Genomic DNA, 14310 nt, shown 5'->3' with positions numbered 1-14310 from the left:
GACAGTTCAAGACACTTCGAGAGACGAAAAATGGAAGGCAGCAGCTCAAATGGGAGTGTTGAGGTCGCAAACAAAGGCGTAACTGCCGGAATTCACGCGAAAAAGTTCGAAACTGTGATTCATCATGTCGGCGAGGAGACTTCTTCGACAACAAACACCTCGGATAACAATCACCCGGATACCGATTCGACCAAAAACTCCCAAGAAATGGAATATTATCGCTTGTCACGTGCAAGTCGTTCGAAATTTCCCGGAAAATCTCCTTCTGTAGGCGAAATTTTTGCAATTTACAAATAAAAATTAATTAATTTCCATAAATTTTCTTCGTAGAAACTCGAATTTCAACTGATTCGAAAGCCTTCAACGGTTGCAAGTCGCAAAAAAACTGTCAAAGGCACCGTTGATTGCAAGTCTCGTTCGGAAATTTGTGTTTGTCGCAGTTGCACGTCGCGTCACGAACCCTCCACGAAGGAAACTGTCAAAGTTGAGGTCTTGAACACGTCTTGGAGTCAAAAGTTGCGAAGTATTTTCGATGGAAATCGAAAGTCGGAAGCTTCCATCGCGAATGACGTCGAAGCAGCTGAAGTAATTTTCAATTCTGAGGATCAGAATCAATGCAAAAAGGTTAATTCTCGCGGAAAATTTCCGAAAAACGAACAAATTTTGTACAATTTTGAACATGGATGCCCGGAATATTACAAAACTTTCGATTGTCCGCCGCATTTGGTGTCGGATGTGCTCGCGGAACAAACTTTGCATCATGCAACCCGTTTTTGGGCGGAAATGTTTGGCTTCATTAACATTGGCGTGACGTTTTTCGTCACTTTTGTATTGCAATTTTATCGGTAAGTCAAATTTTTGATGAAAATTTTTCAAAATTTTAACGAATTTTTGTTCGCAGATTCATTTTGTTTGCGATTTTCCGCACTTTTGTTGTCGGAGTCCTGCAAATTACGTCGGATTACTTCCTGAAACCCCTTTTTTCGGTCGTTTTTAATGGATTTATGCAACCCCCGTTACTTTTAGTACAAAATATTTTCATCTCATGCGGAAATGTCTTGCAACCAATCGCTTCATGTATCGGAAATTTCCTCTCTCCAGTCGCAATGTTACTGCGATCCTTGCGTTTTGTCGAAATAAATCACTTAAAGAAGCAAGAAACTGCCAAAACAGAGGAAAATGTCGAATTTATGGTTTAATTACAACGAAAAAATGTCAAAATAAACGATTTTTTTTTGAGAATTTTCAGGCTTTTTTTGCGACAATCGCGCGCACTTGCCTGTAAAAAATGTGGCAAGTGTGTTGTTAATGTCGAGTGACGCGTTAGACGTTGCGTCTGTGTTTGCAGTCAACAGCATTTTTGCATCGGGAACACAACTGGCAACAACGGGCTGCGATTGCAGAAACGGGTCCTGCGTTGTCGTCGCGTGCAATGACGGCGCAGAAAAATTAAAACCACCACCGTGAGTCCCATAAATTGAACCTTCATTGTGTTGTATTTAAAGTAATTAAAATCATTAATGGAATTAAAATTAGCTTCACAAGAAGGGGGAGCGGCGGTTATGAGAAAAAAAGTTTTTTAAGAGAAAAAAAAGTTTGAAATTTACCTTGAGCTTGAGTCGCATTCGGATCAATGTACGCATTTGACGGCGGAGGCAACAAAGTTGGCGGAGGCCCGTCATTGTAGAATGATAAGGACTGAAATTTAAAAGAAAAATAATTAGTTTTGATTTTTCATAAAAAAAAAAAAAAAAAAATTTAAATTATTTTTTCACTTTTTGTTCAAGAAAAATATTTTTGAAATTTTTTCATATACCTTATTGACTGAGTTAAATTTTTTTTACTGCTGAATAATTTTTAAAAAAAATTTTTATTTAAAATTTGCTTTAAAAAACGAAAATGAGAAAAATATTCATGAAAATTAACTCAAAAAAAATAAATATTTTTTTTTTAAATTTCGGAAAAAAAAATTATTTATATTATAAGTACATATTTAAAATTTAATGCAAAAAAATTTTAAAAAAATTAAAAACATTCAAAAAAATTTTTTTAAATTTTTTCAAAACAACTTGAATAATTATTTTTTTTTAATGAAATTGATTTTTTTTTTCAATCAATTTAAGATTTTTTAATTTATTTATTTTTTTTTTTTTTTTTTTTTTTTTGACAATTTAAGTTAAGGATTGATATAAGGATTCTGAATTTCGCATTATTTGAAAATTTAAGTCAAATTTGAATAAAAAATTTAACGTACAAAAATCTATCAAAATTTATTTTTTTGAAAAAATATTTTTTTTTATTTTTATTTTTTTTTTTTTAAATTAATTTAATATTTAATTAATATTTAATAGAAAATGTTTTAAAAGAAAATTCAGCTGAAAATTCAATTTTTTGTATAATTTATATTTAAATTAATGAGTTTTGTATTTAAAAAAAAAATTGTTAAAAATTTCTTTCGTTCTGATTTTTTTTGTTTAACAAAAAATAAAAGGAAGAAAAAATTGTAAAATAATTAAATTTCTTCCCTTAAAAAATTAATTTAATTTATTATTTTTTAAATTTAAATAAAATTAATTTTAATTAATTAAATTTAAATTAAATAAAATTAAATTTAATTAATTTAAATTTTCATTTTTTTTTTAATTTTAAAGACACATTTTTGAACGATTTTTGTTAAAAAAATTCATATTTTTTCTTTAAAAAATTTTTTTATTAATTTTTTTTAATTTTATTTTATTAATTTTCACTTGAAAATCTCTAAATCAGCAAATTTTCTTAAAAACTTAAAAATTCTTTAAACTCAGTCAATTAAAATATAATGGAAGAAAAAGCTTAAAAATAAATTTAAAAAATTTTAAAGAAAAAAATCTTACCTCTTTCCATTTTTGCATAAACTCGTCGTGATTCATCGCATCAAAGTGATTCAAGATGCTTGCCATATCCGTGAGATTTTCGTTGCCATCTGCCCCAATTGGTTGACTGCGCACTTGTTGCGCCTCCGACAGTGTCAAATCCTGTTCCTGATAATGCGCGGCATTTGCATTCGCATTATTCGCAATTTGTTGTCGATTTTTCCTCAAAACACTTTTTTGCTTGCCCGTCGTCGTGGTCGTCGTTGTCGCTGCTCCTGTTCCTGTTTGTGCCGCAGCAACATTCGTTTGGGTACTTTGTTGCATTTGCGGCGGCATAACCAATTGTTGCGCTCCCCGATTCGCATTATTATTGTTGTTATTATTCAAAAGTCCGGGTTGCGCTTTTGCCAAACCTTGCATCAATCCGTCCTTGAAACCCTCATTTTGGATTTGCAAGAGACGCATTTGGGCGATAATTGAACTTTCCTGCTGGCCGGGCGTGTTTCCCATGGCGGCGGCAGCTGCAAGCGCGGAATTGGCATCCAAAAGGGCGTTCGGATTGTTCTTGATGTACTCGTTGTACGAGATAATTTGCGATTGATCGAGGAAGTCCTTCGCCTGCAATTGATGCGCGAATTGGTTGGAAGTGCGAATCGCTTCGGGCACGTCGTGCAATCCGGGCGGCGTTTGCATCATTTGCGTGGCGTTGGGGGCCTGGGCAGCAACTTGTAGCAAGTTGTGTTGATGTTTCAGGGGGATCGGAGCGATTTGTTGAAGCCCGTTGTTCACGAGCATGTTCGATTGGGCGCCAGCCAGGGACTGCGGGAAGTCAAAAAGTAGTTGAACGACGTTAATATGACCTCCTTTTGCCGCTTCGATGAGCATCGTGCTGTTATCCTTGAGTTTATGGAAGGGATCCGCCCCGTTAGCGAGCAACAATTCGACTACAGCTTGATGTCCGCCGGCACAAGCGAGCGATAACGGCGTATGATCGTTATTTGCCGTTTGCCGATTCACATCAGCGCCTCTCCCAAGCAGAAATTTCACCGTACACAAATGTCCGGCGCGACAAGCTTTCATCAGAGGCGTTCTTCCGCCTTCGGATTCGTGTTCGAGCTCCGCCCCGTACATCAGAAGAATTTCCGCGACATCCGTGTGCCCATTTTCGCAGGCATAAGCAAGTGCCGTGTCTCCCGTTTGCGTTTGCGCATGCACATTGGCGCGATTTTCCAACAAAAAACGCACGAGTTCAATATGTCCCTCCTGCGCTGCTTCCATCAAGGGTGTCGATGCTCCCAATTCGATATCCGCCCCATGCTTGATCAAATAATCCGTAACTTCCAAAAATCCCCCGCAGCAAGCGAGCGTCAAGGCAGTTTCTTGCGTTTCTTCGGTTTGCGCGTTGATATTTGCGCCTTGCGACAACAAAAGTGCCACCATTTCTTCGTGACCTTCGCGTGCTGCTTCCATCAAAGGCGTGTAACCCTCGTCATTGACCTCTTCGATGTTCGCGCCACGCTCAATTAACAACATTGCCAAATCCACGTGACCTCCGCATGCGGCGAGCGTTAAGGGACTTTCGAAGGAATCCGTTGGCATGTTAACTTGAGCTCCCGAATCCAACAAGAGACGAGCTACTTCGACATGACCATCCATTGAGGCTTCCATGAGGGCAGTGTGCATCTCGTCAGTTTTGTGTTCCTGATCTGCACCGGCGCCAAGTAGGAAACGCACCATATCGAGATGACCCTTGTAACAGGCTAAAGTTAGAGCACTTTCCTTGAACTCGTTCGAGTGGGTGTTGATGCCGGCGCCATGTTCCAATAAAATCTAAAAATGAAAAAAATTGTTAGAAAAATATTTTTTGATGAATTTTTGAGATTTTGAGGGAAAAAATTTCAGATAAGATCAAATTTTGGTCATGGTCCGAATCAATTTTCAATTCAGAAAGACAAAAATTTGTCTCTCGATGAATTGAATTTAATGACTCAAAGACTCAGGTCTCGGTTCTAATCATTTAAAATAAAATTACGTCGTTTTAAATGAAAATTTATAGTTTTGTGTGATAAATTTTTAATGAAAAAAATTTTATACTTAAAAAAAATTCAAAAATATTTTCATATTTCTTTAGATTTTAAAATTTTTTGACAAAATTTTGAAGATTTTTTAAATATTTTAATGTTTTTTTATGAAATTTAATGTCAATTTTTTAAAACAAAAAAAAAATAAAAATTTTAAAATATAAAAAGATAAAAAAATTTTCAATAATTTCATAATTTGTCCTTTTGAAAAATTGAAATTTATTCAAAAATGAAAATAATTTAATTTTTTTTTTTTTTTGAATAATAGAATTTAGTCAAATAATTTAAAAATATGATTAAAATTTAAAATAGAAAAAAATATTAAGGAAAATTTTTAAATATTGGAAATTTTTCATAAAAAATTGAAATTTATATTTAAAATAGTTCTTTTATTTCTTGAAAGCAAATATTTATCATTTTTTTTTAATTTTTATAAAATCCTTAATTTTTTAAAATTTCTAAATTTTATTTTTTTAAATATTTATTTATTTTAATTTTTATTGAAATATAAATTACTTTTCTTAAAATTATCATTTTCAAAATTTATTTTTTCTACCAAAAATTTTTTTAAAAATTAAATTGGATGAAATATGAAAATTTTTTAAAATATTTGACAAAAATTGTCAAAAACTCAAAAATCAAATTCTTCAAAAAAAAAAAATAATAAAATTAATTTTTTTAATTTTTTAAATATTTCTGAAGAAATTCTCAAATTTTGAAATTCAAGTTTTGATTTTTTTTTTTGTTAAATTTTTTACTTTAATTTTGTTATTTTTATATTAAAATGTATTTATATAAGAGCAAAAAAAATATTTTTGATAAAAAAAATCTCATTTTTAGAGAAAATTTCTTCTTGAAAATGGCTTAAAAACTTTTTTCTTCATAAATTTTGAACAAAACTATTCATTTTCACTTAAATTGACCTAAATTTCACTAAAAATAAACAAATCTTACCTTCGCTACAGAAACATGTCCCGCCGAAGCAGCTTCCATGAGCGGCGTATGCCCATTTTCATTGTGATCTTCGACATTTGCGCCCGCAGCAAGCAACAATTTAACGGCATCAACATGCCCGCCGGCACAAGCATACATTAGCGGCGTATTTCCCGTTGACGATTGCGCATTCACGTCAGCTCCGTGCTTCAACAGCAACTCAATGATGTCGATATGACCCGCGGAAGCAGCTTCCATCAACGGCGTGCAATCATTTTTCTGCCCGCGATCCTCAACTTGGGCCGACATTGCCAACAAAACTTGCGCAAGTTCATAATATCCGGCGGAACAGGCGAGCGAAAGCAGCGAATCACCGTCGTCGGTGCCGTCATTCATGCCATTGTTCTCGCCAAGGAGTTTGCGAACGGTTGTCATGTCGTTGTCGGAACACGCAGCTAACAGGGAACGGGATAGAACACTAAAAAAAAGATTTTTTGTTAGATTTTTTGGAAAAAATCGAAAAAATGAGAGACTTACTGCTTATTATCTCTATTATCGCCACGCATTCGGGTAAGAGCCTGCGCTGCTTCGTCTGCCGCTTCTAAAAGTGCTGTGAGACGAGCTTTCGTGTCTTGGGGCGTTTGATCCGTTTCCGCATCGTCGCCACTTTCTTCGCCCGACTCGCCAGAACCTTCGCTCTCGTCGCCATCCTCGTCCTCGTAGTTGTTATTTTCGCCTTCGGACTCTTCGTTTTCACAACTGTCGGAACACGACTCGGGCATTTCAATTGATTCTTGGTCAATTGGGAAGGAATCAACCTGAAAAAATAAAAAAAAAATAAATTTTAAAAAAATTTCATAAAAAAAAAATTACTGTTAGTCCAAAAGAGAACTCCATGCGTGGCATTGTAAGTAAAAATAATTGCAAAAGATGAAGACATGACAACGTTCATCATCCTCGACGTCGAAATTACCGTTTTTTCCGATATAAAAATAGCTTGTAATTATTACAACCTTATTAGTGTCACGATTTTTCATTGATCTTTTTTTTTTATTTTTTTCGGAACAAAGGAAATTATGACCATGTAACGAATTTTGTTACAAAAAAAAGTGAAATCGAATCCTTTTAAGGACAAAAAAAAATTAAAATGAAGACGCCTGGTGTGTTTTTTGATGATTTTCAGTCTAAGGCCAGAAGTAGAAGAGAGTGCAGAACCAATAAAAAAATGTTAATTAAAAATGCAGTTGTCACACTCAAATGAGACGTACACAAAACACGTAGATAGATGAGAGAAGCACAAAGAATGTTATTAACACAAAAAATTTTTAATTTAAAAAATAACACAAGGATTAGTTATTTTAGAGGAAGGATTGCTCCAAAGTGACATGACATGAATTTTAAATCAAAAATCATTTCCCGTTCATGAATAAATAAGCACAATGAGAAAAAATGTTTCAAAAAAAAATAATTTTTTCATGAAAATTTGATTTTTAGGTTATGAAAATTAATTTTTTTGAAAATTTTTGGAGAGAAATTTTAAGTTAATTTTTAATTTTGTTAAAAAAAATTGGAAAAATAAAATTTTATTTTATAGATTTTTGTAAAAAGCAAAAAATTTCAGTTTAAAAAGTGACAGTTGTAAAATTTGGAAATCGCCATTTTGCTAATTCATTTTTTTTTTTAATTTTTAATTTTTTTTTTTTAAATTAAAGGATAAATTTTATGAATGAAAGTTTGAATAATTTTTTTGTAACAAATTTAATTTTTCAAAATTTTTGATGAAAATTTGATTTTTTAAACTTATAAAAATAATTATTTTTATTTTTCTAAATATTTCACTTAAAAATTGAGATTTGATTTTAAATTTTGTTAAAAAATGTTCAAAAAATAGAAATTTAATTCAAAGATTTGAAAACTTTCTTAAATGTCAATTCAAAAAGTGACAGTTGAAAAATTTGGAAATCGCCCTTTAGCTAATTCAAATAATTTTTTAATATCTTTTTTAGATTTTTTGAGAGAAATTTTAAATTTTCAAAAAATTGCAATGAAAATTGTCTAAATGTTTATTTGAAACATTTTTTCTCATTTCCTCATTAAATAAGCCTAAAAACGTATTTTATTATTATTTTTAGTATTTTTGACACTCCATGAGAGACACACACTGTGAGCGAACGAGGATCCAAGGGACAGCACTCCCACAAAAAAAACAACAACAAATATTATGTTAAAGCCAGACAGTGTGCAATCAATCTTATATGTAGTGTGTTGTGAAAAACTTACCAGCAAGTCTGGCCTTAGACACAAGCATGCCAGTAATATCTAAATGATAATGAATAATAATAAAAAAAAAATAATATTTATAATGGCATGATCTAAAAAATTATTCATACAAAAAAAAAATTTTTTTTGGCACTCTATTTAAGAAAAATATTGATTTTTAATTTTTTTTGAGCAAATTTCACGGTCGATAACGAAACTGCAATATCATAGATATGAGAAAAAGAAGAAGAACATTAAAAAAATAATAAAAATGGAAACAGGAAGAAAAACTTTTAATATTGAATGGCTCTTCTTTCTTGCGGCTTGCTCGAGTGTCCTTTTATTCAAAGAAAAAAAAAATCATTTTTTTTTGTTTTAGATTCAAATTTCATCCACACAATCAAGAAAGAAAGGATTCGTCGGCACCAAAAAAAAAATCAAGATGTTCAAGTGTAGCAACAAGCAATTTTCAAGCATTAGAGCTATAATAATAAAAATGAATGGATGCAAAATTATATCGATTTCAGGTATGTTGCGCGTCTCTCCTACTCATTTCATCTCGTAGAACGAGAGACTATTATAAGATATGTTTATATTTATTCATTCAGGGCGAACGTAGACGGCATCTTTAATATCATCAAACGTCTTAATATTGCAGCGTTGTGTGCTTTTATGGCGTACGTACTTGACCTTTATTTGGGTTTTGTTCGATAGATAGGCGAGAAAAACGAAATTGAGTTGGGAGGAAAGTGCATTTTAAGGGCGTCATAAAGACGTTTATTGATCCTTTATAAAAGAAAAAAGGTATTTGGAGGTAAAAGGTTTGAGAAATCAAGTAAAAAATTCCTTTGTGCGATGGAAGATTATAATTTTTATGGGTGCCATATTTGAAAAAAAGGGCGCCAAATTTGATCTAAAAATGAGCGCCAAATTTGAAATAAAAAAGGCGCCAAAATTTAGGACCCCAAAATTTTTTTAGATTCCTCATAAAGGTCTCAGGTTTCAAAAATTATCAAAATCTAATATAAAATAAAGCTTCAAAAGTTTTTTTTGAGACTATTTTGAAACATTTCAGAGTAAAGTTAAATATATTTAAGACCCTTGAGTGACCCCTAAATTTTCAAAAGTGAATTAAAATCTTTTTAAGGGTCTCAAAAATAACTTCTAAAAATTTTATACATACAGATAAGTCTATATAAGTAGCTTTTAAGTTATCACATCATTTAATTTTTTAAACTTTAAGACCTCTATAGGGTCCTAATTTAGTTCAAAATTATTAAATATCTATTCTAAACTCAAAACCTCGTCTTATAAATGCTTACCAATACTTTAAAGGAAATTTAAAAAAAACTTTTAATTATGAAAAGACCCCTAAATATAATTTGAACATTTTAAGACCTCAAGAAGGTCCTTAACTCCAAATTATTAATTTTTGAATCTCAAATTACTAAATTTAAGTCTTTAAAGATATCTTAAACTCGATTTTTAGATGAAAACCGCTCTAAAAGTTAAGATTTTAAGACCCCTAATTTGAGACCCCTGAAAAAAATTTATTAAATTTTATCTTAAACAACTTTGTTTATTTATTTTTTAAACAAAAAATTTCAGATGAAAAGACTCTTCTAAAAGTTCGAATGAATTTAAGACCCTAACTTAAGACCCCTGAAGGATTATTCGAAACTTTAAAGCAACTCAATCGTTAAAAAATCTATGCTTTCATGTATTTCATCCAAAATTAAACAAACAATCTCGCGAATCAATTCAATTTCCATTTTATATTTATCCAGGAAATACTCTTTTCAGTTACTCAAAACTTTATGTAAATAACATTTCAATTTGTTTGTCATTCCAAGTAAGTAAGTAGAACATCGTGAGCATTGCCTCAAAACGCTTGATCTCTTCCTATGACTTCTACATACAATGAACGTAATTAAGTCATTACCTAACAAGAACGACATTAAGAGACGAGCTTAATCTTCCATAGCCACACGATAAAAAATCAACGAGGGAAACACCCACGCAACCACTTTAAATTGAATTTCTACATAATATCAAGTTTAGTCCAAAACACACAAAATTAAAGCCCTTTCCATTCATTTCGTCTTTCTATCTCACATCAGATCTGCTTTTTGATATGAGACAAATTCTTGAGTCATATCAAGAAAAAGATCTGATGTGAGAAAGAAGAGACGAAATGAATGGAGAGTAAGTAATAAAAGGTTGAAAACGTGCTTGTTTGAATAGAAGTTGACTCTTGACTTTAATTTTTTGTGTGCTCGTAAAATGTTAAGTCCCAAAAGTATCGTTTTGAGAGAAATTTCGAATCTCAGTAATTATTGTCGAATGACCGCAAAATTTTTGTTCAAAAAAAAAAGTTGAACATGTTTACTTCATTAGTCATCATCAACTTTTTTTTCATGATCAAAATAATAAAACTAAAAAAAAAGCACACAAAAAATTTATAGTCACGTACAAACTGCAATTTTTTCTTGTTTTTGTTATTTTATTGCAAAAAAAGCGTCAAGTATTCTTTCTTTTTTTTCTGAAGAAATAGAGCAAAAGTGGAGTGATAAAATAAAAATGATTCTGTAATCATTACTACTACTCTCTTCTCATCTCTTTTGTATTTTTTTTTTTCTTTTTTTTTCGTTTCATCAACAACAACAAACAAGAGCGTAATGGAAACAAAACACCGCAAATAAACAAGAAAATATTGCAGGGTCCTTGGAAATTGGATCTCAAGCGTTACTGCATGAAGATCTCATAAAAAGTTAGTTTATTAGGTAACTGAACGACGAAAAATGGAGAAAAAGTGAATTTGGTACTTTTTTAGTTCAACAATGGCCTATTCGATGGTTTGTTACTTAATCAATCGACATGACATTGAAACAATGGAAAGAGATAAATACCGAAAGTCGCACCCAAAAAAAAATTTTTTCGGTTTTTGAAGGATCTTATTAGAAGAGACTTCCGATTGGAGAACAGGAAGAGAAATTTATCGTAAGTATCATTTAAATATTTGTAGAAATTACAGTTTCTCTTCCTCCGTAGGTAACGTTTGCGACCTTTCTTGATAATGAATGATAATTCAAATTAAATTTCATTTTGCGAAATTATTTGTATTGTAAAGAGGTCATTGACTCGTATCCATAGCAAGAGAGAGAGCCGCATACACATGTCGGTTTTCATTATCTAGGCACTTACTTTTTGCAATGAATGTACTTTTTGTTGTAAAATCAAGTGTGTTGGAATTCACGATTAAACGAATTTTTCGTTTAGCCTCGAAAAAATATTTAATTTTCGGTCACGAAGAGATCAAAAGGTGTGACGACAAAACCCGTTGCAATTGGAGATCGGAAAGAAATTGTGAAAGAAAACAAAAAATATGGGAAGGGCGCAGGTAAGTAGTGATGGTCAAATTTGATTAAAATTAATTTTTGAATTTTTTTTAGGTTTTTGTGACAAAATTTTTTTCAAGCGCTTCAATGAAAGCATTTGACAAGCGGGGATACTTATCGATATACTAACACGTAAATTTTTTGATGGAAATATCCATTGGATATTAAAAAGACCCACGAAAATTTCAAAGAAAAAAACTTCAAAACTGGTTCCTTTAAAAAAAATCCAAACCAAGTTATATTTAACGAATTACCGTAAAGTAGATAATTTTAAGAGAATTTAAAAATTTGTTTTTTTATCAAAAATAGAAGTTAAAAGATTTTCTCTTAAAATTTTTTGTTTCAAATTCTTATTTTTAAAAATTTTTTAAATGAAAATTTTTTTTGAAATTTTTTAATAATTTTGTATTTTTAAAATTTTTATTTTAAAAATTTTATTTTATCATTTTAGGGTCAAAAACATTAAAAAATACAACTGAAACTTGTTTTAAAAAGTTTAAAAATTTCAAAAATTTAAGAGAAATTAACTTAACTTCAAATTTAACCTTTTCTTAAATTAATTATTCATTTTTTTTCCTTGTCCAATTACAAAAAAAATTCTCTTAACGTTATCTACATTACGGTAATAATTATTTGGAAATCTAAAATCCTAATTTTCCGAATAATTTAAATCCATCACTGAATAGAAACATAAATTCAAGCTCAAACGTTCAAAATTTCTTATTTAAAGCTAAATTTCCTTTGAAATCCGAACTTCCTGGTTCAACAATTCCCATAATTGACCTCTCAAACTGACTTTAAGCCCTTTAAAACTACATCCCGTTCCTCAAATGACAAATTCTCACCCATTTTCCGCCCAATTGAACCTCATACCGCTTCAAAACCCACTAAATTTAGGATTAAACGACGTATTTGACCGAACAAAATAGTTCATTGTTCACGATATAATTCAATTTAATTCTCTTTTCTGCATAAAAAACCTCATATTTCATTCCGTTGATATTAGTTTGTTGACGACTGAATGGATTGTGCAAAAACCTACATATCACATGAGTTCATATCGGAGTAGGTACAGAAACATGTGTAGCGTCAAAAACGTTATCAAATCAACAATTTGAATATAATAACAAAAAATAATATTGCACAAAATTGCGAAGCATGACAAAAATAGTTTTCAAAAGCGAAAATTTATGCGTTAAAAAAACTTTGCTGCCAAAAAAAATCTTCTTCTCACATCGCGTCGTTGCATGCTGACTACTTAACTCGACGTCGTCGTCGTCATCATTCATAAAGTTGTTACGAAACTCGTACACAGAAGAAAATAAATAAAACTACTAATCAGTTATGATAGTGCACGCTGCATTGTACAGAGAAAAAAATACGTAATAACTTTTAAATTCTCTCCAGAGAAAAATAAATGTGTGAATGTGTAACCAAAAAAACTAACAACTGCTCAAAGTGGTGTTAGACAGCCCGAGAGCGAATACACTGAAAAATGTATGAAATGCATGAAATATTTAATAATAAGTTAAATAAATGAATGAACGGACGAAGTCGTTGTGTCGACGACAGGCACGTTATGTTGTTTTTAGACATAGTTAGACATAATTTAACTGGAAAGAAAGAAGTGTCTGACAATTGAATGCTTTTTGTTAAAACAACAAGTGTAAAAACAAAAAGTTTTTCGAATCGATCAACTGACTTGGTTGGCGCTCGAGCAATGTAGAAAGTACTACTTGTTTATATTTGACGACGACGACTGTAAACTGACTTTTTGTGTTTGTATCGAGCATAAAAAGTGGTTCAAGGAAGTTTTTTTGTGTCGAATTTTTTGTGCGAGAAGTCATAAGACTGAAAAATGCGGAGATTTTTTAGAATAAAGTCGGCTGACAGGAAGGATTTTTGGGTTATTTTAAAGAATTGGGTTAGTAGAAAGATGTTTTTTGGATGATTTCATGAGAAATTGTCACAAAATTTGATTTTTTGACTTTCGAGTCTTTAGAAATTGATTTTTTGTATTTAATTTCTTGAACGAATTGGTCTTAAAGTGCTCTAAAATAAAAAATTATGTTACTTTTTGACAATTTTTAGAGAAAATTTTGATAACACTTGAACAAAAAATTTAAACTTTTAATGAAATCATTAAAATTTTGTCAATTTCTTTATAAAATGAGTCAAAATTGGCTATTCTTCAGACCTCAAAAGAGGAATTTCAAATAATTTTTAAACTTTAAGTGGCTAAATAATTGTTTTAAAGAGCTTTTTAATGAGCTTTCAATAGAAACAAATCTATTATGAGCCTTAAAAGGCCTTAAAATTGTGACTTTTCTTAAAGTTTCTCTCCAAAAGTTCATAAATTCATCAATTTTCTTGTTGCTTGAAATTTTTTGTTCCGAAATTTTCAATTAATTTTCTATAAAATCTCCAAAAATGAGTCTTTTAGCCTCTGATTTGTTGATAAAATCCTCTTTTCATCATTAAAAATAATTTTTAAGGGCATCTCGAGAGCTTCGAAGGAACTTCTTCATCTAAAATATTCAAAAATTTCATTAAAATTTTAAAAATTCAATATTTTTCCATATAAAAATTCTTTAAAAATGAACTTTTATCATTTTTTCATTAATAACTTCTACTTGACTCACTCTCCAAACCACTCCAAATAACCACACACCACGTTTCTCTCATCAAAGAACAATTAAATTGACAAAACATCAATCACACAAACACTTTCGTCTCAATTTCGAGCACTTTTTTTCTCATCATCAATTGTCGTGGCACGCCAGACAT

General features: G+C 31.0%; 2 protein-coding genes across 5 annotated transcripts in view; one reads left to right on the top strand and one right to left on the bottom strand.

The window, feature by feature from the left end:
- LOC134835070 (ankyrin repeat and KH domain-containing protein mask-like) overlaps positions 1 to 14310 on the bottom strand; it is a 30090-nt gene that overhangs the window by 12828 nt on the left and 2952 nt on the right. For 2 of the 4 annotated variants that reach the window (XM_063849921.1, XM_063849926.1), the window contains exons 2-7: positions 8147 to 8185; positions 6404 to 6684; positions 5888 to 6344; positions 2874 to 4682; positions 1608 to 1698; positions 1280 to 1483 (exon numbers count right to left, since the gene is read on the bottom strand). In XM_063849921.1, the coding sequence (XP_063705991.1) occupies positions 1280 to 1483; positions 1608 to 1698; positions 2874 to 4682; positions 5888 to 6344; positions 6404 to 6684; positions 8147 to 8185 (2881 nt within the window). The remainder of the gene's footprint in view (positions 1 to 1279; positions 1484 to 1607; positions 1699 to 2873; positions 4683 to 5887; positions 6345 to 6403; positions 6685 to 8146; positions 8186 to 14310) is intronic. The other 2 variants (XM_063849925.1, XM_063849924.1) reach the window with 2 other exon arrangements.
- Positions 31 to 1199, top strand: LOC134833269 (uncharacterized). The gene is made up of 3 exons (XM_063847536.1): positions 31 to 267; positions 331 to 845; positions 902 to 1199. The coding sequence occupies exons 1-3, from the start codon at positions 31 to 33 to the stop codon at positions 1197 to 1199; spliced, it is 1050 nt and encodes a 349-aa protein (XP_063703606.1).

Source organism: Culicoides brevitarsis, chromosome 3 (assembly GCF_036172545.1).
Source record: "Culicoides brevitarsis isolate CSIRO-B50_1 chromosome 3, AGI_CSIRO_Cbre_v1, whole genome shotgun sequence".
In the NCBI taxonomy this organism is placed as follows: domain Eukaryota; kingdom Metazoa; phylum Arthropoda; class Insecta; order Diptera; family Ceratopogonidae; genus Culicoides; species Culicoides brevitarsis.
Note: the sequence above shows the minus strand (reverse complement) of the source record. Positions and strands in the feature narration are given on the sequence as shown.

Bases quoted from the DNA above. Each gene is read 5' to 3' on its own strand.
- LOC134833269 (XM_063847536.1), top strand. From the start codon at position 31: ATGGAAGGCAGCAGCTCAAATGGGAGTGTTGAGGTCGCAAACAAAGGC. The intron at 268-330 runs GTAGGCGAAATT...TTTTCTTCGTAG, and splicing joins TTCCCGGAAAATCTCCTTCT to AAACTCGAATTTCAACTGAT. The intron at 846-901 runs GTAAGTCAAATT...TTTTGTTCGCAG, and splicing joins TTTGTATTGCAATTTTATCG to ATTCATTTTGTTTGCGATTT.